This window comes from Dipteris shenzhenensis, chromosome 13, assembly GCF_047967505.1.
Source record: "Dipteris shenzhenensis isolate YYH24624 ecotype China chromosome 13, Dip_SZ_1.0, whole genome shotgun sequence".
Classification (NCBI taxonomy): Eukaryota; Viridiplantae; Streptophyta; class Polypodiopsida; order Gleicheniales; family Dipteridaceae; genus Dipteris; species Dipteris shenzhenensis.
This window is the reverse complement of record NC_141608.1, coordinates 28,280,752-28,306,824: the sequence shown is the minus strand read 5'-3', so window position 1 is coordinate 28,306,824 and position 26,073 is coordinate 28,280,752. Positions and strand designations below refer to the sequence as shown.

Here is a 26,073-nt window from a genome sequence, read left to right as displayed (position 1 = left end):
CAGCCTGTTGCCTATCTTTGCAGCAGGTGGCATCCGGCCTGGAAAGAATAATATGACTGCATTCTTGGCATAATCTCTGACTGGATCCACAATTTCATCGACCTCAACCATGAGGCCAGCTGAAGGAACCGAGTCTTTCCACTCTTTTCTCGTATCTGCAAATCCTTCATGCATTACATCATATACCAGTTGAGCCTCAAGCGTGTCATGCATCGGGTCATGCTGACCCTCAACCTGCTTTTGCTTCTTGCAGGGAGCCGAGCGCTCCTTTTGAAATGTTTTTTCATATGAATACTCTGCCATGACTTTGTAAGAAAAGGAGCTCGACAATGAAGTACCTATAAAAGGGTGGTGAAAGCCAAAAAAACCAGTCCCAAAGAAATATCAGAGGAAGGCGACAGAAGAGAAGAGGAAGTGTATAACTGGTAAGGAGAGAGCAAAGGGATAGGTGGGATTTGGTGGAAGACACAGCTAGGGAAGACACCGGAGAGAAACCCCAAAATTTGTACGGTAGGAGGTACCAAACTGTACGATAATGAGCTACGCTATAGGATATATGGGCTGCACGGGGAGGGGGAGTCTGGCTATACGGGAAGGCTGGGCTGGTACGGAGACGTACGGACGTACGGACGCCGTACGGCAGCCGTACAGATGTACGGATGAAGATTGTGCAGAGTTGTTGACGAGAGCGGAGATGCTAACGGAGGGCAAACGAGCTGAGATGTACGGAAGGTGGTAGAAGTGTACGGATGCACAGGAAAAAGCTACGTAAGGGAAAAGCGGTATCGACGCACACACACGCAGGGTTGGAGCGAGATCACACAGGTTACGCAGGGGGAGTAGTCTGGTCATACGGGCTGTCCGTACTGACGTACGGCACCTGTACGGCAGCCGTACAGGTGTACGGGCAAAGGGAGAAGCTGTACGGGGCTCTGTCTCGCTACCTTCCACACACACACACACACCACACTACTAACTTTTTTTTTGTGAGAAGAAATCTTTTATTTCTATAGAATAATTACATTCATAGCTGCTTCAAAAACGAAGTAGCTACTACTCAACAGAAGATCTCAGTATAGGCTGTATACACATCCTGATCAATCAAACGAGTCTGAAAACAATAGTAGAATGATTGTTGCAGAGATCGTTTGAAAAAAAGAAAGGATGAAAATAGTGGATCACCAAAGATTCTATGATTTCTATCCATCCATAAAGTCCATAGGGTCCAATATCGCACCCATACAAAAAATAAATCAAAACCCTGTCTCTGGGGATGAAATCCAAACAACCAGAAAAATCTGCCAAAAGTAACAGTAGGAAATCGCTGTCAAAGCCTCTGTCTGATGAGAGCGATGAGATCAGAAGTATTTGGACAGGACCAAAAGATGTGATACATTGATTCAGTAGAGTGCGAGCATCGGTGACAAACAGCTGAAGCAATATGTCTGTGTGCGAGTAACTGTCCAGATGGAAAAATGCCAAGGAGAACTCGCCATAGGAAAAGCTGTTGTCGAAGAGGGACTTTGTAATGCCAAAGGAGACGCAGCCTTTTTCTCCACCACTTCATTGGACGATCCATATGCCAAACAGTATTTGCTCTGTTGGAAATCCAAGGTGCAGGTAATAACACCTTGTACAGTGATGACACTGTGATATGTGAAAGCTTCAAAGGACGGACATATGAGGAAGGAGAGCGTAAAATCCAATCCTCAAGCCGATGCTGAATTTCTAAATGAGGTACCGGCAAGTACGGTTGGAGCATTGCTGAAATTTTATGCCATAAAGGACGATAATGAGCTCTCAAGCCATATTTGCGAGCAGCCAAAGAAAAAGATAGAATTGTGCCATCATCCTAAAGTACATCCGCCACAGATGAAATGCCTTTGAAGGAGAGAAATAAGAACGTCGGGGTTCTTGTATGGCCAAAGGTGGGTGGAATACTTTAGACCAAAAGAGATTCTCTACCCTCAAAGAGTTGCCTGAGAGAGAGTCCCTGCCTTTCCATTCCAAGTGGGACAGAATGTGTCTCCAATCAAGAAGCAGAGAAGAGACAAAAGGGCATCCTCTGATCTTGCCTTGGATAGAGCCAAATAAAAATTCCCACTGAGTACACTGCCAATTCCCAAAAGCAGATGTATGAAGATGTAATAAGAGAGAGCGGATCATAAAAGCCCAAGGCTGATCTCCTTGTAGAAACTGCATCATCATTTTCCCCCTGTGAGCAAGTAAATGCATTTGAATATTGAGAATGTTCAGACCCCCGTGCATCTTTGGAGAACAGAGACGATGCATGGAGAGTAATCTGAGACTTTTCTTGCCATGTTTTGAACACCAGAAAATTTCCATGATAGCTGACATAAATGAAACCAGATCTGCCTTAGTGAACATAGTGAGAGGCAGATAAAATTGTATGTATGCTATCAAAATGGATTGTGTAATTCGCAGACGAACATGTAATGGCCAAGTTGCAAGCTTCTAATATTCAAGTTTTCCCCTTAACTTTACTAGCACTCAATCAGTTTGTTGTGAACGGGTGAGTCCCCAGCCTAGAGGATAACCAAGATGTCGAATGAATTGAGAAGCAGGGATAATTTTCCCAGGCCACAAAAGGTTGTGCCAGTCCTGTGCATGTAAAGGCAGCAATTTTGATTTTTGAAAATTTACCCGAAGGCCAGCAGCCAATCCATATGTAGAAAGAGCATGCATAATCATGGACAGATCAGCCCGAGTATTTTTTGGAGTAAAGAATGAATCATCAGCATATGCTTGAGCAATCATGCTGCGACTGCCAAGAATCTCCAAACCGTGCAGCTGGTCAGTGTCCAAGAGGTGATCCAGATATTGAAGCCGTGGATGAGTGGCTATGGCAAAAAGTAAAGCACTCAGTGGACATCCTTGTCTGACAGAGCAAGCAAGAGTCCAGGATGGAGAAATATCTCCTGAAAGTATGCAAGCAGCTTCACTATCTTGATATAGCCAATTGATGAGTTGCTGCATTTTTGTGCCAAAACCCAAAGCCTGCATAGTCGATGAAATGAAATCCCACTGAACTGTATCAAAAGCTTTGGCAATATCAACTTGCAATAACAAAACATCCTGCTGTGTGTATTTGGCATATTCAATTCCAACGTAGGCATTAGCAATGTTATCGGTGATATGCCTACGCGGGACAAAGCCATATTGCGCAGGATGCAACCCATCATGTAAAAACCCCTTTAGCCGAGCAACAATCATTTTAGTAGTGACTTTGTAAATTACGGGCATAAGAGTGATAGGTCTCCAGTCTGCCAAAGACTCACAAATTTGTTTTTTAGGAAGGAGTTTAACAAGACCTCTCTTCCATGTGTCTGGCATTTTCTGATGTTGCCATGCAGCATTCACCATATATAGTAATGGATGCTTAAAAATAGGTCAGTATGCTAGAAAAAACTCGACTGTTAAACCATCTCATCCGGGGGATTTCCATTTGCCACATGATTTGATCGCATCTGACAGTTCCCTCTCAGTAAAGGGTTCCTCCAATTCCAAAGCTTGAGTAGGGGAAATGATTGGAGAAACAATTTGCAACAGTAAATTTCGTGCAAGCAAAACCTGTTGCGAGGGAGGAGCTGCAGAGCCAAATTGCTGGGATAAGTGATGCACACAAACAGAGGCAAGCTGTGACTGTGAAGTAGTCCATGATCCATCGGGCATAAGCACTCTGCAAATTTCTGTTTTGATTCTCCTCTGATGCAAACTCTTAAAAAATTCTTTGGAGGAGCAACCTTTATCTGTGAAGGCTCTTTGTCTTGCTCTAGTCTCCCATTTTGCCAGTTTCTTGTGATCATTTAGTTTAAGACAATGTCTGGCCTGACATAGTGTGGTTTGCTCATGCATGGACAACGAACGATGATGACTGAGTTCAGTGAGGTCTTGACAAGTAGACTTGGCCTGAGCAATGGTTTCCCTGAGAGTCTTCATGTAAGACTTGCCATAAGCTCTAATCACCATTTGCATTTTAGAAATAAAAGAAGTCCAGGCATCATCAGCATGAAGATGACTGCTAGAGGAAAGACAATGAGCTGCTTCAGTAACCATTGCCTTGAATTCAGCATGTTGCAAATAACTATTGTCGATGATTAGATGTCGCCTTTGTGGCAATCTATCATCTGGCATTTTATGAAAAGATAAACGCAGCCATAGTGGTGCATGGTCTGAATGCACAAAGGCATAGTCAATCCACATTTTGCATGCAAAATCCCCATTGTGTTGGGGAGCGACACTATACCAACGATCCAGTGTGCCTGATAAGCGGAAAGAGCATTATGTTGAAAAGTGTAGGCCGGTGACAAAGGCTGCAATTCCTTCCAAAGGTCAACCAGATCCAAATGCAAAAGTAGTTGAGACCATGCATGCCTTTCAGGAGATAACATATGATCGTGGCTGGAAGTGTTGTCTCCTTGTTGTGGAGCATTATTGAAATCCCCACATATGTAGGCATGATATCTCCACGGGTATTGTTGCATAGCATCCCAAATTACAGTTCTGTCTCGAGATGACTGAGGTGCATAAACTGAAGCAAATTCAAACACCTCTCCTCTAATAATGCATTGGAGAACAAGCCATCTGCCTTTGTTGTCATTTAATGCAATTACTGGTTGAAGCTCATGTTTGATCAGAAGGACAACCCCTGAGAAAGCGTGCTCCCCAGCATAGAAAATGTCATACCCACAGTAGTGTCCTGTCTTGCCTGCATAAATATGTTGGTTGTGCTCTTGTAATGCCACTATGTCAGGCTGAAATCTGTTGATGTACAGCCACACAGATTTGCATTTCCTACTGTCACACATGGCCTGGACATTGAGTGTAAAACAGGTGATGTGAGCAGTCATATATACAGATATTTATAGTAATGTAACAACTATGTACAGCAGCAAAATGTATGAGGTCAGCCTTGCATTTCTATCTCAGGGTCGAGGCCTCGCCCCTGAGAAGTAGTAGTCACCTGAGAAGTAGACAGCAAAGCAGCAACCTCTTCTTTAGGGAAGAGTGTTCTGCTGGCTGTTACTGCAGCCCATGTAATCCCAATGCCTGTATTGATCTCTGGGGTGTTTCCGCTAGAAGATGCACCATTCCAAGTGCGGGGGGGTGCAATTGTTCGAGCAGAAATAACTTTTCTTGGGCTCTGCCAGCCATCAGTTGAAGGTTGCTTTCCTTTGGGCAAGGATTGAGTAGCAGGAGGTGAATGTGAGGTGAGATTCGCGTTGGTAGCTACTGAATCTGCCTTTATCCTGACTCCCAGAATGCTGTCTACTGCTTTTATTTTTGTTGGCAACTGGAGTAGGAGCATCTTTAGTGGGCATGTGGATTGGCAAGGTGACATGAGGCATTTTATGTGGGTTCAGTGGACACTGTGAATCCATGTGTCCAAACTTTTTGCATTCAAAACAGGCCCCTGCAAATAAACCCCATTTGAGTTTATAAATGCACTCCCCATGTTCACATTATTCACCGTGACTGAATAAGAGTCCGGTGTGGGATTATCATTATCCCAGAGAATGCAAAATCTATTTGAATTGCCATTTGGCCATGGTGGGCAGACCACTTTACCTAAAGAGGCTGCAATTTTAGGCAAAAGTGAGGCCATGCATTGAGGGAAATCAACAACTTCAACCCAGACTGGGCATCTGTGTCAGATTAAAGCCTGAAAGTCCCTTGTGGGAGACCATGGCAAGACTGCACCATTTGCTGCCCAAAAAAGAGAGGTGAATGTTCCAAAAGCATTTGTCTGTGGATCTCATCCACCATGATAACCTCGAAAAAGCCCCTGGCTGCATAGTGTACTTTACGAACAAAAGAGCCAGCCAATGTGCGTGTCAGCCAGTTGCCTATCTTTGCAGCAGGTGGCATCCGGCCTGGAAATAATAATATGACTGCATTCTTGGCATACTCTCTGACTGGATCCACAATTTCATCGACCTCAACCATGAGGCCAACTGACTGTTTTCTCGTATCTGCAAATCCTTCGTGCATTACATCATATACTAGTTGAGCCTCAAGCGTGTCATTCATGCATCAGGTCATGCTGACCCTCTACCTGCTTTTGCTTCTTGCAGGGAGCAGAGCGCTCCTTTTGAAATGTTTTTTCATATGAATACTCTGCCATGACTTGGTAAGAAAAGGAGCTTGAAGATGAAGTACCTGTAAGAGGGTGGCGAAAGCCAAAAAAACCAGTCCCAAAGGAAAATCAGAGGAAGCCCACAAGAGAGAAGAGGAAGTGTAGAACTGGTAAGGAGAGAGCAAAAGGATAGGTAGGAGTTGGCGGAAGATACAGCTGGGGAAAACACCGGATGGAAGCCCCAAAAGTATTTTGAACGTACGGGAAAGCTAGGCTTGTATGGAAAAGTACAAAACGTACGGACGCCGTACAGACGTACGGATGAGGATGGTGCAGGGTTACTAGTGAGATAACGAAGATGCTGACGGAAGGCAAAACTGACTGAAATGGACGGAAGTGTACGGATGCACAAAAAGAAGTTTCGGAAAGAAGAAACGATTTCGACGCACACACACGCAGGGTTGGAGCGAGATCATGCAGGATGTGTAAATGGAGCAGCGTGGTCGTACGGGCTGTCTGTACTGACATACGGCACCTGTACGGCAGCCGTACAGGTGTACGGGCAAACAGAGGGGTTGTACGGGGCTCTCACGACCTGATCACCTCTCTCTCCAAGCGCTCACACTCCTCTCACACACCACCACACTACTCACACACACACACACACACACTTTTTTTTTTGGTAAAATCCAGTGCAGTGTATTTATATTGTCATAACTTTACAAGAGGGAAAGTCTCCAAGATGGAGAGTATTCCACAGATCAGAAACATAAAAAGAAAAGCTCAATGCAAGATGCATGTATATCACCCTCATGGTAGGCATCATATAAAGATTGCCGCAATGAGGCTCTAAAAGATTCATATGACTTTTGAAACTGACGACCCAAGTATGCCAGATTATGCTCTTCCCAGATTGTCCAAAGAGCCCAATATCTCACCCATGAGAAAAAGAGTGAGTATTGAGATAAAGGCATCCTAAATCGGCCAAATAACCAAAAGTGTTTCCCAAATATGTGACTCGGGAAACGGAGGCGAAGATCCGAAATTTTCCCCAGGAGGTTCCGAGTAGACTGGCAATGCCAAAGCAAATGAGGGACAGTCTCTGAAGGAGCGTGACACCGTAAGCAAGTGGGTGAAGCAATGTGACGTTTGGCAAGTGTTATTCCCACTGACAGTGTGCCGGTCATGCATCTCCAAAGAAAAAGTCTTTGTTTCAAAGGCATTTTACACCTCCATATTAGTCGAAGATTTTTCCGCCACCATGAAAGGGGCCGCCTGATATGCCACAGAGTATTAGCATATTGATGAATCCAAGGGGCAGGCTGAAGAAGCTTATAGACTTTGATGGAGGTCAAAACAGGCAGAGGAATAGGACGAGAGCATGTAGCAGAGGGGTACAATTGCCATTCCATAAGCATGTCTGTGTCAGCCACAGGGGGAATAGGTAGAAAAGGGTGCAAGAGATCAGCAATTTTCTTCCATATCAATCTGTGATGCATTCCCAATGCATAAGTGGCAGTGGCGTGAGGAAAAGATAAGACATGACCATGATCATCGACCACGTCATTGATATATCTGATTCCCAATTTCATGAGATTGTATGCCCTAACCGGTTCCTGTAAAGCAAGTGGAGTGGCAAAGATGGCACTCCAATGAATACTTTCTTTCCTCATTGAGTTTGTCCCCGAATGATTATCAGGAGCCCATTTGACTTTAGAAAGCACTTGTTTCCACTCTAGTATCAGAGCAGTAGAGAAAGGGCATCCAGGAATCTTCCCTACAAATCTCCCAATGACAACCTCCCAATGATCAGTAGTCCAATGGCCATAAGCATTTGTCCTCATGTTGACACACATGGAAGCTATCATACAAGTCCATGGCTGTTTTTGACGGAAAAAAGTATGGAGCATAGTCGCCTTCCTTGCAAGTACATGATATCTGATATTTAGAACATTAAGTCCTCCATGCATCCTAGGGGAGCACACCATTTCCATCTTCATCAGTCTCAATGCTTTCACAGCAGTTTTTGTCTTCCATAACAGCTCCATAGCTTGAGACATAAAAGCTGAGATATCTCTAGAGGACCAATGTAGTAAAGGCAAGAAGAACTGAACATAAGACATTACAATAGACTGGACTATTCTGAGCCTGACATGAAGTGGCCAAGTAGAAATTTTCCAATATTCCAATTTATGTTGAAGTCTTTGGAAGATCCATTTTAGCTGCTGCTTCCGGGTGATATGCCATCCTATAGGATATCCCAAATGCCTGACAACATCTTTGGAATGCACTATCTGACCAGGCTAGAGAATAGAATGCCAGTCACATTGTTTCAGGGGAAGTAATTTGGATTTGTCAAAATTGATATGCAATCCCGCTGCTAATCCATACAATGATAATGTGGCCATAAGCATGCGGACTTCCTGAGGAGAGTTCTGTGGCATAAAAAAGGAATCATCAGCATATGCCTATGCCAAAAAAGATGCAGCCCCAGGGATTTTAAGACCAGTCATCTGTCCTGTGCTTGTAAGATGATCAAGATACATCAGGAGGGGATGAGTCGCAATGGCATAGAAAAGAGCACTAAGGGGGCAACCCTGTCTGATTGATCTGCCCAATGTCCATGACCGAGATAGATGGCTTCCGAGAATACACTGGGAAGTAGAGCCAGAATAAAGCCAATAAATTGCATTTGCTATCTTGGGACCAAAGCCCAACTTTGTCATGGTTTGGGAGATAAAATCCCATTGTACAGTATCAAATGCCTTAGTGATATCTACCTGCAATATGAGCACATCTTGATTCGAATACTTAGCATATTCAATTGCAGTCAATGCATTGGAGATATTGTCATGGATTTGTCTTCGCGGCACAAACCCATACTGATGAGGATGAAGGCCCGCATTCAAAATCCCATGAAGCCTATACACAATCATTTTGGCAATGAGTTTGTAAACTACAGGCATCAGAGTAATAGGCCTCCAATCTGACATATGATCACAAAGATTTTTTTTTGGCACAAGTTTGATTATGCCATGCTTCCAGAGGTGCGGCAATTGGTTTTCTTGCCAGGCAACATTGATCATTTGTAAGAGAACATCTTTCAAATCATCCAAGAAAGAAATATAAAATTCCACCGTAAGACCATCCCAGCCAGGGGACTTGTATTTGCCGAGATGGGATAATGCATTATCAAGTTCCGTGTCAGTAAAAGGTCTCTCAAATAATAGAGCATCATCCATTTTCACTATCCCACACACACTTTTTTTTTTGGTAAATCCATGTTCATATTATCAGCAAAATTTACATGAGGGTCTCAAAAAAGCAGAGAGCCTCAACAGGAAATCAAAAGCAAAGAAAAACTATTTCCAGGCATGACTGAGGAAGATCTCCTTGATAGCAAGCATCATAGATAGATTGCCGTAGGGAGAGTCTGAAATATTCATAAGATTGCAAGAACGGATTCCCAAAATATCGCATGTTGTGATCCTGCCAGATGGATCCTGCCAAACTCATTCCCAAGAGGAAATTGTGTGAGCATCTTATGGATTGGAGGCCCATCACATTGATGCCCGTTATTTACAAACACTATCCCACACACACACACACACACACACACACACACACACACACACACACAGAGGGACTTCACGCATGGATGGACAGCAAATGGCTGGGTCATTTTTCTCGGACTGGGTCCCCTTGAGGATGATGATGCAGCGAGGTAGCATGTAGCTTGGTTTTTTCTGTGTGGGACCTGGAGGCCTTCTTTAGGTACTCACTGAGAGAGACCCAAATATGGATGGGAGTTTGGATGGGATTCATTGGCAGATGATCAAATTGGTGGGCCGTTTGGTGAAGGAGTGGCACATTGATCCTCCCGGCATCCCAGAGCAGGATGCCCCCAGATGGTGCCTTTGGCTTTGGGAGGGTAGGCCCTTGAGGAAGGTCCATTGGGATCCGGGAGAGTGGTTTTGGCACTCTAGAAGCGGCCTTGCTGCACAGGTGGACGAGGTGCCCTTCTTTTCCTACACCACAACGGATTGGCAGGAGGCTTCAGATGGACTCTTTGATTTGGATCCCTTTGAGGGAGAGGTATTGGGTGGCCCGGAACAGGAGGTCCATTCCAAGTTTTGGACGCGTCTATGGTCGAGTTTTCGGCCGAGTAGATCTGAAGATCTACTACTTCTTCTGGCTGTCTGCCCATAGAGGCTTGCCCATTGGCCCGTGGTTGGAGCAGATGCGGGTGGAGGGGCAGTGTCATTGTTGCTCTACTAGATTTATGGAGACAATTCCTCACTGCCTCTGGAGCTGTAGTAGTGCAATGAGGATTTGGATGGGATCCCTTAGGATTATGACCCGCATGCAGAGCCTTCAGAGGGACTTCACTTGGGGGGTGGTGGCTTGGTTGATTGAGGGAGGTCACACGTTTCAGATTGATGAGGTCTCTCCAGCCTACCGGATTCTGGGTCAAAGCATTTAGAGGATAGGCTTCCATGAGGCGGTCCCTCCTGATAGCCCGGATCCTCATCCCCCTCAAAGGGACTTGACTTGGGGGATGGTGGCTTGGTTGACTGAGGGAGGTCACGCGTTCTAGATTGATGAGGTCTCTCTAGCTTACCAGATACAGGGTCAGACCAATTAGAGGATAGAGCTCCATGAGGCGGTCCCTCCTGATAGCCCGGATCCTCATCTCCCTCTCGAGGACAATGTGTGGGAGGTAGTCGCTAGTATCACGGCTTGGAAAATTTGGGTTGCCCGTTGTAGTCTGGTGATGGGCGAGCATCTGGTTCCACCCTCGGCTACCTTGGTCGCCATCTTACAAGAATCATCTACACCTTGCGTTCCACCTGGGAGCGTGGGAGCCCGGGCTCTAGGGTGATTGTTGCGAGGCGTGCATGTTTTTGGGAGCGTGGGACCCCGGGCTCTAGGGCGACTGTCGCAAGGCGTGCACGTTTCTGCAAGGCTTGGCCTGCAGTAATTTTCTACATTTTTACTCCGCGAGGGATTTGCTGGCTGTATAATCCCCCCACCTGGCTGTTAGCCCCTGTACCAGAGATACCCTAGGTGTGAGCTGGGTTTCTTTGGAACAGGCTGGTTTTTTCTTCTTTCAACCTTGATCTGATTTTTTCATACTCTCCGTGAGGGATTTGCTGGCTGTATAGTCCCCCCACCTGGCTGTTAGCCCCTGTACCAGAGATACCCTAGGCGTGAGCTGGGTTTCTTTGGAACAGGCTGGTTTTTTCTTCTTTCAACCTTGATCTGGTTTTTCCATACTCAGCACCTTTGGGGCTGCTGTTTTTACGAATTCTTTCAAGTATTAATAGAAGGTTGCTTTCTTTGCCCAAAAAAAAAAGGGCTTGCTGAGGCTCTTGCTGAGTGCTATGCTGAAAGAGATCAAAACTAAAAACTAGTGCTCAAAAAAACTACTACTCAACTTGTGTGACTTGCACATTGTTACTAGTTCAGGTTAATAGAGGCTGATATCTTAGTTATTCTGGCAGCCTCAAGTAGAACTCTCAACCCACGGGTGGGGAATGCTTGCTCCAATCCTAGCCAAGCTGTTTAATGAGGCCTTTTGTAAATGCTTCTTGACCTCTCAGACCACAAACACCATCATAGACGCTCACAAGATAGGGGATCCCATGGAAGTAGGTAAGTACAGGACTACCATGGTTGGTCATTCGATAGCCAAATTTATGGGTCACTTCTTGAAAAAGACATGAATGAGTGTGTTGAGAGTACAGGGATGCGAGCGACTAGGTAGAGAGGTTTCAGACGAGATTGATCCACATCGGATCACATCTTCACCCTCAGGTCGTCATGGAGGAGATTCGACACAAGAATTGAGAGTATACTACTGCTTTGTGGACTTTTGGAAGGCCTTCAATTCAGTGGCATTGGGCAGTCATGGATTTGTATGAGAGAGTTACAGGCAGTCCTGGATTTGTATAAGAGAGTTACAGGCAGATTGCGCACCGTATAGGGGTTGTTAGAGGAGGTGAGCAGCACCATCGGGGTGATGCAGGGGTGCTTAGTTTCCCCTCTGTTTGGCCTTTACATTGATGAGCTGACCTCTTTTGTGACACGCTAGGCTGTCTAGGATCGTCATTATAAGGCTGTTATCAGGTTTCATGCGGTTGTCTAGTCTTAATTTGGCACAGTTATTTCCTCAGTGAATTCTACTTGTGTAAAAAGGCTAACTATTTGCTGCCATACCTGACTTGTTGTTTTGGACTGTTTAGGTTATAATGCTGCAGGAACAGCTACAAGCGGAAAGGGATCTTCGAGCTGCTTTGGAGCTTGGTCTCAGTATGTCTTCATCACAGCTTTCAATCAAGGGAAGCTTAGATAGCAAGGTCTGTTGATGGGTCTGCTGCTATGTTTTGATGTGCTGTTTCAGCTGTCTGTGTATGGAAAATCTAGTGTTTAATTGTTTCAATAGTATGGGTCAGGCCGGGACGTGCTCATGGAAAGTTTAGATATGTTGTAGTGATGGTATTCGTTTCTGATAGATTAGACAAGGGCTGAACTGGAGGAGATATCACTTGTTGAAGCGGACATAGCAAGGTTGAAACAGAAGGTAACGGAGCTGCATGTCCAGTTGAACCAGCAACGTCAGGTGCAAGGTGGCTCTCTGGCAGAGACAAATGAAAGATACCAACGAGTGAAAACTCTGCAAGCTCAACAGTAAGCTCCAATATTGCTTTCTGAAAAGGTCACAGGCTCATTGGGTTTGCAATTGGACTATTTTAACTTGTCAGTCAGAGAGTGTAGACTGTTTTTTAATTGCTCATTCGATATCGGTCTCTTGTAATCAATCGTTTCTTGATGTGCCCCGTGATTCCTTGAAAGCTTGTCCCTCCCTAATGCCTATAATGCTCCATAATGATTTCATCTGTGAGAATTGCACCCTCTAAGTTCTGGTCTCTGTTTTGGATAGTTTTGACAATGTTGTGAGTTTGATGCTACATTAGATGCTACTTTAGCATTTCTGATGTTTTAAAGTGTTGAATAGCATCAGTACAACTGTGGCTACAGCTTTCCTTTAAGTTGCTATACTTGGATTTGCTTGGAATACTTTCATTTAGCCACCTCTATGAAGCATGCAAGTGAAAGCATCATTGATTTGTAGTATGGAATTTGGTTACAAGTCTTTGCTACACTAAATGCTTGTACTTTGAAGGATTATTTTTTATTGCTCATATTTTCACTTGTAAGGCACTAGACACTGCCCTCGGGTAAGACCTTGCCATGGAAGCTAAGACCTTTTTTTAGAAGTTGGATGGAACTAGTTTTCATACTTGGCAAACAAAAGCCAAGTTTATGCTTATGAAAAAGAAGAAATGGAATGTTGTGAATGGAAAGAAGTCTACAAAAGAAAAAGCTAAAGACAAGAAGGACTACTTCAACAACAAAGCAATTATGCCTGAAGGAAGAACTCCATCAGCAAATGAAGAAAATGAAGACTATGCTTTTTAGGCACTTTGTCTTTTTTGTTTATCATCACTTGGTCAAATTTTGAGGTTCTCTGCCTGGAGTAGTACTCCAAAAAGAATATGTTATGACCACCCAGTTCAGAGTAAGGGGGGATGATGAGTGATGGTTTGCCCTTGCCGATCGCAAGCTAACTGAGAAGTCACTATCACACGAGAGGTGTTGGATAGTTGGACTTGCTCTTTGCAGTATTGTGGTGGAGGGGGGATCGGTCTACTCTTTGTGTGTTGGGTCTCACACTCTTTGCTCTGAAGGGGGGTGTTGGAGATATCATAGCCAAAAAGGGTGTTGTATGATGTGTTAGTGTGAAGTACTAGGTGATCTAGGTACTAGTCTATGTAAGTGAGTCTTGTGTGAGTGCCACGTGTCATCATGGGACTTATCCCATATGCACTAGGTGCTAGTGTGTGAGTGAGTAGCCTATAGAAGGCTTGTACTTCACTTGTCTTGTTATACTTGATGAATGAATGAGAGCCTTTTCATTATGTCTTCATTTGTGCATCATTTCCTCATACCCTAACCTTCTCTCTCTCTCTCTCTCTCTCTCTCTCTCTCTCTCTCTATTGGCTTTTCTATCAGAAAAGATTATGTGTACTCAAAGACAAATGGCAGTTACTTCTTCATAATACCCATAATGCCCTCACCGATGGTCATCGAGGTATCAATGGTACTTTGGAGAAGTTAGATCGCTATTTCTATTCGCCAAAGATACGGAAGGACGTGTAAGGCTATGTTCAACATTGTCAGATACGCCAAAAGATCAAGGCTTCCCACAAGAGAGCGACTGGCTTACTTATCCCATTACCAATACCTGGCGGTCCTTTCCAAGACATAGGTATGGACTTCGAGGGACCACTTCCAGCATCTGCACGCACGCACCTTGTTTTCGCTCCTGAATTTAGCTTCAACGGGTAACAAGGTGACTTACAGCCTTCCACCCCCCCTTAAAGCCTTCAAAACCCCTCCCAAAAGTGTGAATAGACTTTAAACCATCCAGTCCTGAAAATAACAAGGAGCTTGACAAGCTCTATTCTTCATTATACACACACTATCACAAGGAGGGAGTGGGGGAGACAATCGTTCATATCTCAACCATTCGCAAAGGCATAGTCTTCTTCAATCACACAACCAATTTAGATGCCTAACATGTCTTCCCCAAAAGCAAGTGCTCATATATTGCAAGGGGTACCATGAGCCAATGCAAGCACTCACAAAAGACCTTGTCTATAGACAGAGATTCAAAAAGCAATAGCCAACATCAACCTTATTGTTCCACCACAATAACCGAGCAGAAGGTATGTCAAGCAAAACATTCATTTGACTTATCACGCCCTCTAAATGTAAAAAGGTGACAAGATGACTTGACGGTTCATCAAATTACAAACCCCCACCCAGCATGAACTAATCTACAACGGCCGAGGAACGAGGAGAGCCCCTTACAACCACTTATATCGGGTAGAACTCAAGTGAAGGAGGCTAGAAAGAATACTTGTGGAGGCTTGCTTCACATATTCTCGAGGCCTAAATGGGACAAAGTGCCTAGAGAGAAGGGGCTCAACCGTCTTCTTAAGAATACTCCTTATGGTGAAAAATGGTAGATTTCCCCAAGGTGGATATTTTGTGATGCCCAAGTGATGGAGAAGGGTTTGCTAGTGAGTCAAGAACTTGATGGGGATTTTAAGACATCTACCCCCCATTTATTTCAAGCCCACAATACAAGGAGAGGCTAGAGCAATTGTTGGTGTGATCCGACAAACTAAACAAGGGATGTCGAAGGCTTATAAGCACATGGATTTCAAACTATCCCACAATACAAGGAGAGGCTGGAGAAAGTGTTCGTGTAGATAGAACAAGGGATGCACAAGGCCCATAAGTACATTTGGGAAAAGTGGGTCATTGGATCAACCCGCTCCTTTAGCACCCTACAGTAAGATTGCACAACTACATTAGGAGGAGAGGTAGCCATGACAACCTCCCAACATTTTTCACGATCGTGAAATGCAAGCAAATGATTCAAGTGATTGGTTGACATGGTGGATGCTATGTAATTGAATTGTGTTATCTTTAGTATTTGTGTGGAATGTGTGGTAAACCTCACAAGCGGTGGTGAAGAGCATTAAGGTTGGTGGAAGGGTGAAAAGCCACGTGGCACTATCCCATGCATGCTTCTACGTGGTGGTTCTCATCTTGGCTAAGAGACTTTGAGGCACTTCATAGCTCGACTCTCCCACGAAAGTCAGAGCTCAAGGCACCCGTGAGCAGGCATCAACATCATCACAATGCATGTGATTGGCTGAGGGCTCTCTCAACAAGAACGTCTTCTCGGCCACGTGCAAGCCAAGCCTTGCAGAAACGTGCCCGCCTATCGTCGGTAGCTCGAGAACCTGGAACGCCGCGCTCCCAAATGGACAGCAACGTATAAATGATACCCTTCCAAATGGCAACCAGCGTAGCCGTCGGAGGAACAAGGCGCTGGCCCATGACCCAGTTGCAACGGGCAACCCAAATGTTCCAGGCCGTGATGCTAGCCACTGTCTCCCAGACACTATCCTCTCTCGACTGAGGGGGATGGTGAGAAGGGGGGCGAGTAGCCAAGTGAAGCTCAATGATGTGAATGCTCCGACCTTGTATCTAGTAAGCTGGCAAGACCGTGTCTATGGAGAAGGTGTGGCCCCCCTCTGTAAGCCAAGCTGCCATACCCCATGTGAAATCTCTCTGTGTGCTCTGAAGCCATGCCACAATCTGAAGCACTCCGATCCAAATCCTCTGCGTTGCTAGGCAGCTCCATAAACCGTGAGGAATAGTCTCCATAGCTCTAACTAAGCATCTGTGGCAATTGCCATCCACCCGCATCTGCTCAAGCCACGGGCCCACTAGGAGACCACCATGTGCGACCATCCAGAAGAAATAGGATATCTTCCGTGGACGCAGGCTAGACCACAAGTGGGTCCAAAATCTCGATCTAACACCAGAAGCTCCTGAAGAAGACTGGGGACAGCCCATCCTCCCCTGGGCACTTGAGTCGGAAGTGCCTTGAGAGCTTCCCGAAGCTCGTCATCTGTGAAGGGAGAATCCAACTGACTGCTCACACCCTGAGAGACCATAGCTGGGACATGCTCCCATACCGCCTCGCGGGCCTGCCGCACCTGGGGGCACTCCTCCTCAACCTGAAAAAGGTGTCGATAGAAATCCGAAGCCAACTCCATAATCTCACGAGGATCCGAAAACACCCTACCGTCTCTCAGTCTATGCAACTGGGCACCTTCCGACCTAGGCCCCGTGGCCTGACGAAACTGGCAGCCCATCCTATCCCCGTGCTGTATACAACGAGCACAAGCGGAATGGTAAGAATACTCAGCCCTCCTCAACTCCGTGTCCTGAAGCTCCAGACGTGCACACTCATATCTATCAGCAAGCCACTGCGACTCCGTGTTCTCCTCCCTGAGACACTCAATGGAGGCTAAGTCATGCCTCAAAGCTCTCTCTCTCTCGTGAAGGGAAAAACGACGGCGGAGAGCATGGGTACGGAGCTCCTCACTACTCCTCTGAATCGCCTTGGCTGTCCAGGATGCCCAGCCACCCTCCAGAGTGTCCTCTGGCTGTTGCCAAATCTCCGATATGACCTGCTGCACCTCCTCCTCCTACGATTGTTGAAGTCCCCTCCAACAATCCACGAGTCTACATCCGGGAGACAATCGGTCAAGCACGTCCAGAAGGCCGGACGCTGCTGTCTACAAGCTGGGGCATACATGTTCAGGATCTCGATCTTGGAATCTCCCATCCGTAATCCCATCCAAACTGACACACACAAATTACGGGAGTCGCAAATCAAAAGTCCCATAATTTCACCTTGTGACATAATATATAATTTATTAACCTTAAAAACTGAAACTCCGTTTCCACCATTTGTTTTGATGCCTGAATCATTGAAACACTGTTTCCCGCATTTTCGAAACTCCTAGGAACTATGCAAGCTCCGAAGGGATGCGCATCTGCTAGTGTGTGAGGTGAGAGCTTGTGTGTAAGAGATTTTCTTATTCAAGACATTTCGACTTTTGTGGTCTATCATTCCGAGTTTTCTTCTCAATCAGATTAGTGATTAAATGCTTGCATTTGTATTTGGGTCTTCCAACAAATTGAAACAACCTTCATCAAAAAGCCAATGGAGACTTTGGTTATGACAAGGTTGTGGGTGCTATTGGATCTAAAGGACTGGTTCAAGACAGTGAATGCAAGTGCTCCAGCCAGGCTCTTCATCTCTTATACCACCCACATCGGTCAAGATCATCAACCTCCTAATCTTCCTAGAGGCCATCGCAACCATAGCAGCAAGTCCCTATCAGTGTCCTCTCTAGATTTCTTACTTCATTATCTAAAGGACTGGTTCAGGACAGTGAATGCAAGTGCCCCAGCCACGCTCTTCATCTCGTATACCACCCACATCGGTCAAGATCATCAACCTCCTAATCTTCCTAGAGGCCCTCATAATCTTAGTGGCAAGTCCCTATCATTGTCCTCTCTAGATTTCGTACTTCATTATCATCTAACCACCAACCAAGGAAGATCTCTCAATTTTGTATGGTAGCACATGGAGGACACTCCATTGGGCTTGGTTAGGATAGATGAGGAGAGATGGCACAGGCCACTGTTGTCGTGAATACTAGCAAGAGACTATACAACATTGTCTCTAGAAGAGCGATTTAAAGGCACAAGCTCCAGATTATTGCACCACTTTTCAACACACATCGGGTGCTCACCAAGCACAAGTGAGATTTCCAATTTGAGGCCACAAGCTGCTCCCCTGCTTAATGAGACGGGTTTCGATGATATTACAAGAGATCACACAAGTCATGGCAATGCCCACACAACATGGAATTCATTGCTTGCATATTTGAACTTGATATAGGTGGATAAAAGATCCGCCCTATGGCAAGCTTGTGTGTGATACGGGAGCAAGGCGAGGAGGGTTCTCATTGCACAACAAAGTGTAATGCACATTTTTGCAGGGCCTGACCTGCATGCATCTTCTACACTTTCATTGAATGAGTGATCAATGTGTTGAAGAATTTCCCTATCGATTGTTAGCTCTACTCTAAGTTTACCTTATACAATGAACTAGAGACCTAAAAACAACTTGGAAGACCGTACACAATTAGTCAAGCATTTCAGCCGGACAAATGCAGGCCGCCAAAGACTACCATGGAGGGACCTCTCATCATGTATGCATCTTGCAGCTGAGGGAGATGAGCAGTGCTGCTATGAGTCTCCAGATATTTCCGATCACAGGTTCATGTCGATCGATCATTTACCACCATATCAGTACTCACTAGACACTCCTTTCCTACATCTCACACAAGCAAAGACTCATCAGATGATCAGGGAGACCTCGGCAAGTATAGATCCATAGGACACGGAGATCTCCATGCAGCCACCAGGGACCAAGATGGCCTTCTACAGAGAGCATTTTCTCCATTTGAGCAAGGACAGCTTCATCCAGGTACCAGGGATACTTGCAGGTCCATCCCTCCTATGCAGTACAAATCACTACCTCTTATTTTGGAACCATATCTCCGTCAGTGGTGGGCATTCAGGCACACAATGTCCAAGAGTTGAACCATTTTATAAGCTCTCACACTTTAACCGAGAGGTGACAAAGAGAGGCTAAATACACCTCACATTGAAGGACAGCAACCCCTTACAGCCTCAGCTGCGAAACCAGCCAAAATACAGCAGCAAACAAAAAGCCCCTATCATCGCCACATGCATGGGTTTGATTTACAGTAGGGATCCATGAAATTAGCCGGAGCAGTATGACAAGAAGGCAGAGAAATCCTCCTTTCCTTGAAATCTAACTGTGATAAACAGCAGGACCCCACAAGGTGTGGATGCCAAAGTTGGATTCATAAATATTGCAGTCGCTGAAAAACAGAAGTGAAAATCCAATTTATGCTAAAATTGGGAAGAAATGGGCCTCAATCAAAGGGATGCCTACAAGATGAGAAAAACTGGGACAGAAAATTGAGTATCATAATGGAGATATCATTAAGGAGCATGATAGGCATTTGGGGAGAGGGAGAAGCTTTCAAGGAGTTACAGGGCACATCAAGAAACAATTTGATTACAAGAGACCGATATCAAATGTGCGATTAAAAACAGTCTATTCTCTGACGGACAAGTTAAAATAGTCCAGTTGCAATTGAGTATCATAATGGGACTCCAAATACATTCAATTCAGAGGGACAACTCAAGGCTGAGAACCTTTATGTGACTCAACATAGAAATATTTTCATTCATTTTATGCATAGCAAGGGCAGAGAACCCATGATCCCGAAGTAGCTACCGCACAAGAGTGTGCCCCTCGAAATGACACAAGACAGCTCCAAAGTGAAAAGCGGCTCCCTGGAATAGCTCCGAATGCTTCAGAGCTCTTGTAGATAATTGCAGCAGATAGGCGGTGGCTGTAAATGCTCTAAAATACACACAGAGCAGCGCTAAGTCGGCTGCAAGAGGAGAGACAATGAAGAGCTGTGGTTCAGAAATCCTAGGCAGCAGCAGGCTGTAGAAGAGGCTGAAGCAGATTTAGGGTTTCAAATTAGGGTTAGGTCTAGGATGACGTGGCAGCTATGGCTATGGCAGGGCTAAGTGGCTCTGATACCACGTTAGAAACATGGTGGAGAGAGAGAGAGAGAGAGAGAGAGAGAGAGAGAGAGAAGGTTAGGGTGTGAGGAAATGATGCACAAATGAATACATAATGAAAAGGCTCTCATTCATTTATCAAGTATAACAAGACAAGTGAAGTACAAGCCTTATATAGGCTACTCACTCACACACTAGCACCTAGTGCATATGGGATAAGTCCTATGATGACACGTGGCACTCACACAAGACTCACTCTTATAGACTAGTACTAGATCACCTAGAACTTCACACTAACACATCACACCAATACACTCTTTGGCTATGATATCTCCAACGGAGTCGTCGCTAATTGGAACTGTGTGCCAAACTCTGGTGAATCCGCGTACTTGCCTTCATACTTTCTAGATCCTTTGCTTTTGTTTTTGAGCACAATGGCCTTCTCAATGGTCTGGATTAAGCCTTTTTGACTTAGAGCGTGCAACGGTAATCTGATTGTGTAATCACAACAAGGCCTTCTTTAAACTTTTAGCTAGGAATTAGCATTATGCACCATAGAGAGAGAAAGGAGATGAGGGTAGAGAGAGAATAGAGTCGACAACGGATTGGGTCCATGTAATTTGCTCTATACTTGGAGAACTGAGAAATACAAACAACACTCTTCGAGAGAGCACAGAAACACGCTTCTGAAGAGTACACTGTGCACACGAGACCCAAAGACTTGAGAGGCAACGCTGACCAATACCGAGACCTTGATGCTGTCCACACTGACAATGCAGGGCACTTCTGCAAGGGCTTGTGCTATCCAACGGGATGCAGTAACCATGTGTGAGTGAGAGAGTGAAAGCTAGGAGTAATAGATTCTAAAAGAGAGCTGAGAGATGACTGAAATATAGAGCTGAGAAGTGAGCTGTAAAGAGCTGTTGAAACAGTACTCCAAACCTTACTCCGTTTGCTGATCTGAATCTCCGACTGATGTGCTGCATAGACACCTTCCAGGAGGGCTGAACTGAGGCCAAGAGCTGAGGCTGGTCAGAAGCCAACTTTTGGAAGTGTTAGGCTGCTCAAGAGGGGCTGGAGGGGAGGTGTAGGAGTGCTGAAGGCAGGAGGAGCTGAGTGAGGAATGAGAGGGTAGTAAGGGGCTGGGGAGCCAGCTAACCAGACCTGGCTGAGCCGACTGAGCAGTTGGCTACAGCCGACAGCCGACTGGTTGCTGCCCCTTAGCCTATAAAAGACCTTCCCTGGCTCATTTGCCAGGGAGTTTTTTGGGCAGCCTTTGCAGGCTGCCTTCCTTGCTTACCTCTGGTCCATTTGGTCAGCCTTTGGGGGCTCCTCTGGGGCTCCTATCCTAGATTATGACCTAGACCAACCTAACCTAAGATGGAAACACAACTACCTACTGTTCTCCAGTGGGTACTAGTGAACAAGACTGACTGTCTGACTTGACCTAAGGCTGAGAGACTGACCTACATAGCTCGTGCCTGACTGTCTTTGGAAAAGGGCTCACAAAGGGGTCACACCATATGACAATCTACTATTAGGGAACTATTACGCACTTGTCGATGTAGCCAGTGTGTCACATTGCACCAAAGTGTAGGGGTGCACGTGACATTTGGCATCCCCTGAAAAGGCTAGAATCTTGCTTTCTCAGATAGAAGATCACCGCCTTTCTAGGATTTTGCTAGAAAAATTGGTTCATTGGAATTTTGGTGCAATGCTTTTTCATGCAATCTTCTTGGCTGCTGCACACTCGCAAAAACGTCTCAGCAAAAACGAAGTGCAGCTGTGAGTTTTAAGGAGTTGCAAATACAATTGCATCTGTGAGTTTGTAAGGGTTCACCTGTATGAAAGGAGAAGCAAGGGTGGGGGAGAGGGTTGAAGAAATTCTTTATCTCGTCCACAGTTTGGATTTTCCTGGTTTGGTCTCCCCTAGAAAGGGTAGAATTTCACTATGTCGGATGGAAAGTCAGTTTGTTTCTAGAAGTTTGTCAGAAAAACTGGTTTCTCGAATTTCAGCCCGACGCTGTTTGACTGTGATCTTCTTGGCCGCTGCATGCTCCTTGCAAAGACTTGGTTGGTGGTGGGGGCACAGAATCAGATATAGGTCTCTGTTCCCTCTGTACTTGTTGTTCCAGCAAGAAAACTCTGTAGAGTTATGGCACGTAGACATATCCATTTTTCATAACAGATAGTCCCCAAACCACATAATTATATGTGGGAAAACCACATAAATATTTGTTGATTCCTATTTGCTTAGATTTGTGCTGCGAGGCTGATGTTTACCATCATGCTTTTGCCTGCCAAATTGTGAGGAGGTTAGCATGGTCTTCAGATAGTCCATTTTAAAATGAGACATCTGTATATAGATTACCTGCACCTACTGATATCCGATCATGATGATTTGTTACATGATTGAAAATAAATCTTCATTAGATAACATGCACCTACTTATAATAATTTTGGTATATTATTAAAACTGGACATATCTTCATATAGATAACGTGCACCTACTTATGTCTGATTATGATGATGGTTTAAGTTTGTAATGACTGCACACATTGTGCTGGACACTTGTGTAATGAACGAGTGTGACAGAGTTTCTGCTTTGCAGGAAGATTCTACAGCAGGAGTTGGATGTGACCTTAGCACTTTGTCACCATGAAAAACAGAAGAACTCAGAGGTAGAATTCTTCTTGATATTACTTATAATGTCATGATTTTTGTGTTGATTATAATGTAAGAATACCTTCACATCTCATTTGACAATATCGTGCTGCTGGCAGTTTTCTTGTGAGGTACGTTTTCTGGTGACTAGAGCTTTGAGCGGAGGATAATGACATGGATCTTGTTTTTTTGCAATGTCCCTTTGACAACTTTCTTACTGTCAAACGAAATGTTTCTTATTGTTAACTGAAATCTGGAAATCATATACTATTCTACAATTTGTAATGATTTCCCCCCCCCTCCAGAGGTGAACATTGATTCTTGTTGAAATTAAACCCTGATTCTTGATTCGTGTTGAAATTGAACCCTGATTCATACTTGTTCATCACAGCATATGGTCAGAAACTTTCTGTAGCGCCATTGATGTACACAGTAGATACCTAGTAATGTTTTGAAAAGCAGCATAGCCACAGGCCACAATTATTGTAGCATTATTGCAGTGGATGAATAGAGTGCTATTAACTTTTTTGTCAGCAATGGGGAACTGGATGCAATATGGCATTGAATGTAAAAGATTAGATGCAGGGATTGCAGGGGGGTCTGTGATGTAATGTGGCTTTTGAAAATGAGATGGTGACTACCCTTCCCCTCTTACTGTCAGTGGAAAAAGAAGTTTGCAATACTAGCAAGATTTGACTTGCAAAAGCAGTTACGCAGTTTGCATTGTTTACTGTGGACATACGACGTGGTTTAGTCTCTGTTTCACATTTATTGCCTGAACAGTTTCTTTTAATTGTACAATGGAAATGAATTAGACACGTTTGTGGTATCAGTTAGCAGGTCGTAATGGGAGCGGACACTCATCAACATTGGAGCAGGTTATTCTACACCAGCGGAATGCATTAGCAGAAGCCAAGGTTTTGAAATTTTCTGATACAGTGTTTTAGGTGAGAATTCTTAATGGGTCAAAGTCTCACTCATTGTGAAACTTTGTTCTTGGCAGGAGACATTAAAGGTGGAGAAAGAAAGGGGTATGGATTTGCGGCGTCGTACTCTCCAGCATGATCCAGTATATGGGACTGACTGGAGACAACCACAGCCCCCAGCAGGTCCATCTTCTAGCGGGAGACAGTTCGCTTGGAGGCAGGGAATAGATACAAATACTGCTGATTCTAGACAACGTGAGACATTGATGAGCTGTACAAGTGATGGTGGTTCAACTAGTGAGATGGTAAGTATTAGTTACGAGGGGGTCTTCATGTATGAAGTGACAATTTATGGAATTTAGCTGATGTGCGGTATACAGATAAATATTTGATGAAGAATGGTAAATAAAATAGCAAGGGGAGCTTTAGGATGTTTGAAAGTAGGTATGCAAATGTTCTGAATCTGATATCTCAAGCAATGTTTCTGACAACAACAGAATAACGTTTACATTTTATGCACAAAGGCATTTCAAGAAGATGCATGCATGGTGTTATTTTGAATGCCTCGAGCACCTTGCTCTTTGGGTGTTTTCTCATACTCGAGTATTTTTCATGAAAAACAAAACAGACCACTGCTGGAATAACACCTATTAGGACCCCAATTCTCACAATAGCAAAATATCTCATGCAGCAGCAGTGTGCTTAGTAATTTCCTGCTGCTATGTAACAGCGGATCACCTGCTGGACTAGACTGTAACAAGATAGATGATACAGTATCTGCTTTGGAACTGAGTCTTGTATGTTGCTGTATATATATTGCATTCAAGTCATTGTGTAGACTGCATTTAACTCAAAGTACTCAGTGTACATGTACTATTAGGTCCTCATTTTGCTGTGTATACTTGATGTGTATATCAATGTCAGTATTAATAGCTAAACTGGCTATATGCACAGTAGGCTGCTGCTACATATTGCTTGTGACACTGTATCCCAGATGTTGGGCTCTTTATGTCAGCAAACTAGTCTTTTTGCATTGTGTTTCAATCATGCGTGGAATGCTTCATTTTTTAGAACTATGTTCTGAAAATGTTTAAATAACGATTTCAAGGTTTCTTCTTGCTAATGTCTGTTGCCATTTTTGTCAGGCATCAAACTCTCCAATTCATCATCGGCAAATGGTGCCTTCATCTGCTTTGGTGGAATTGACTACAAGACTTGACTTTTTTAAGGAGCGAAGGTCTCAACTAATGGAGCAGCTCCACAATCTTGATTTGACATTTGCCCCTTCTTCAGGTAATGGTCATGATATTGTTTATTCCTCACCACCTTGGACAAGGCAACACTGATGTTCAGAATGTTGTTTTGTTGCATCTTTTAATGTAAAATATGGTTTTCATTGGCTTTCAAGCTGAGGTAAATCAATTCTGAAATTATAGAAGAATAAGTTTTCAGATATTTAAAATGTACATGTTACCGTTTATGTGAGATTGATACACTCAAGGGGCTTCACAGTGAGTGTAAATTGGAGTGGTGTGCCCACTGTGGCACAATTGTAAAGATTTACTGAAAGAGGAGAGGAGGAAGATTGCTATAAGCCTTTGTATATCAAAGTAAGTCATGAACATTGGTTTTACAACAAAACCACTAAAGCAAATTGTTTTTGTTCTTCTCATACCTTCAAATATTGGTTTAAAAAAAAAAAAAAAAACTTTATATATTCTCTCATTCTACCCACTGCATTGCCATCGCATCATGCTCTACTCGTTGCCTCCATGAAAATACTCAAAATGTATGTCCACTATATCTCCCTAGCGTGAATATTATGGTGGTTGAAACTTCAAAACACATAGTTGTGGGAGTTCATGGAATACTTATAGTGAAATTCACAAGAGGCTTCCAAATCGATTGCATAATCATTACTAGAGAGCTAACACATGCAATAGTACTCATCTCTTGCGTGATCGGAGCTGAATTACAAAATGCATGCATGGCTCACCTTGTTGGCACAAGCCATTTGGGTTGGATGAGTTATAACGAATCTGGGATGAGTGAGTCAGTGCTCACATGTATTTTAGCTTTGGCCAAGTCAATGTTTATAGAATGAACATACCTTAGTTTTGTATGCACTAAATACCTTGTGAAAGTGTTCATTTCTTGTATAGGATGAAAAGTTTGATAGCCATTTAGGTTGAACATGTTTATGGGTCCTTAGCAAGAGACATCTAGGGTTTGCTATGCAATTTAGTGAAACTT

The 26,073-nt window shown here is 44.2% G+C and overlaps 1 protein-coding gene across 6 annotated transcripts in view; it reads left to right on the top strand.

Annotated features, from left to right (window-relative positions):
• Nucleotides 1–25,489, top strand: part of LOC147895246 (rho GTPase-activating protein 7-like) — a 76,011-nt gene extending 50,522 nt beyond the window's left edge. For 5 of the 6 annotated variants that reach the window (XM_087383261.1, XM_087383266.1, XM_087383260.1 and 2 more), the window contains exons 18-23: nucleotides 12,343–12,456; nucleotides 12,618–12,787; nucleotides 22,842–22,911; nucleotides 23,728–23,811; nucleotides 23,898–24,125; nucleotides 24,966–25,489. In XM_087383261.1, coding sequence (XP_087239387.1) covers nucleotides 12,343–12,456; nucleotides 12,618–12,787; nucleotides 22,842–22,911; nucleotides 23,728–23,811; nucleotides 23,898–24,125; nucleotides 24,966–25,166 — 867 coding nt within the window. In that variant the 3' untranslated portion in view covers nucleotides 25,167–25,489. The remainder of the gene's footprint in view (nucleotides 1–12,342; nucleotides 12,457–12,617; nucleotides 12,788–22,841; nucleotides 22,912–23,727; nucleotides 23,812–23,897; nucleotides 24,126–24,965) is intronic. The other variant, XM_087383262.1, reaches the window with a different exon arrangement.
• The last annotated feature ends 584 nt before the right edge of the window (nucleotides 25,490–26,073 follow it).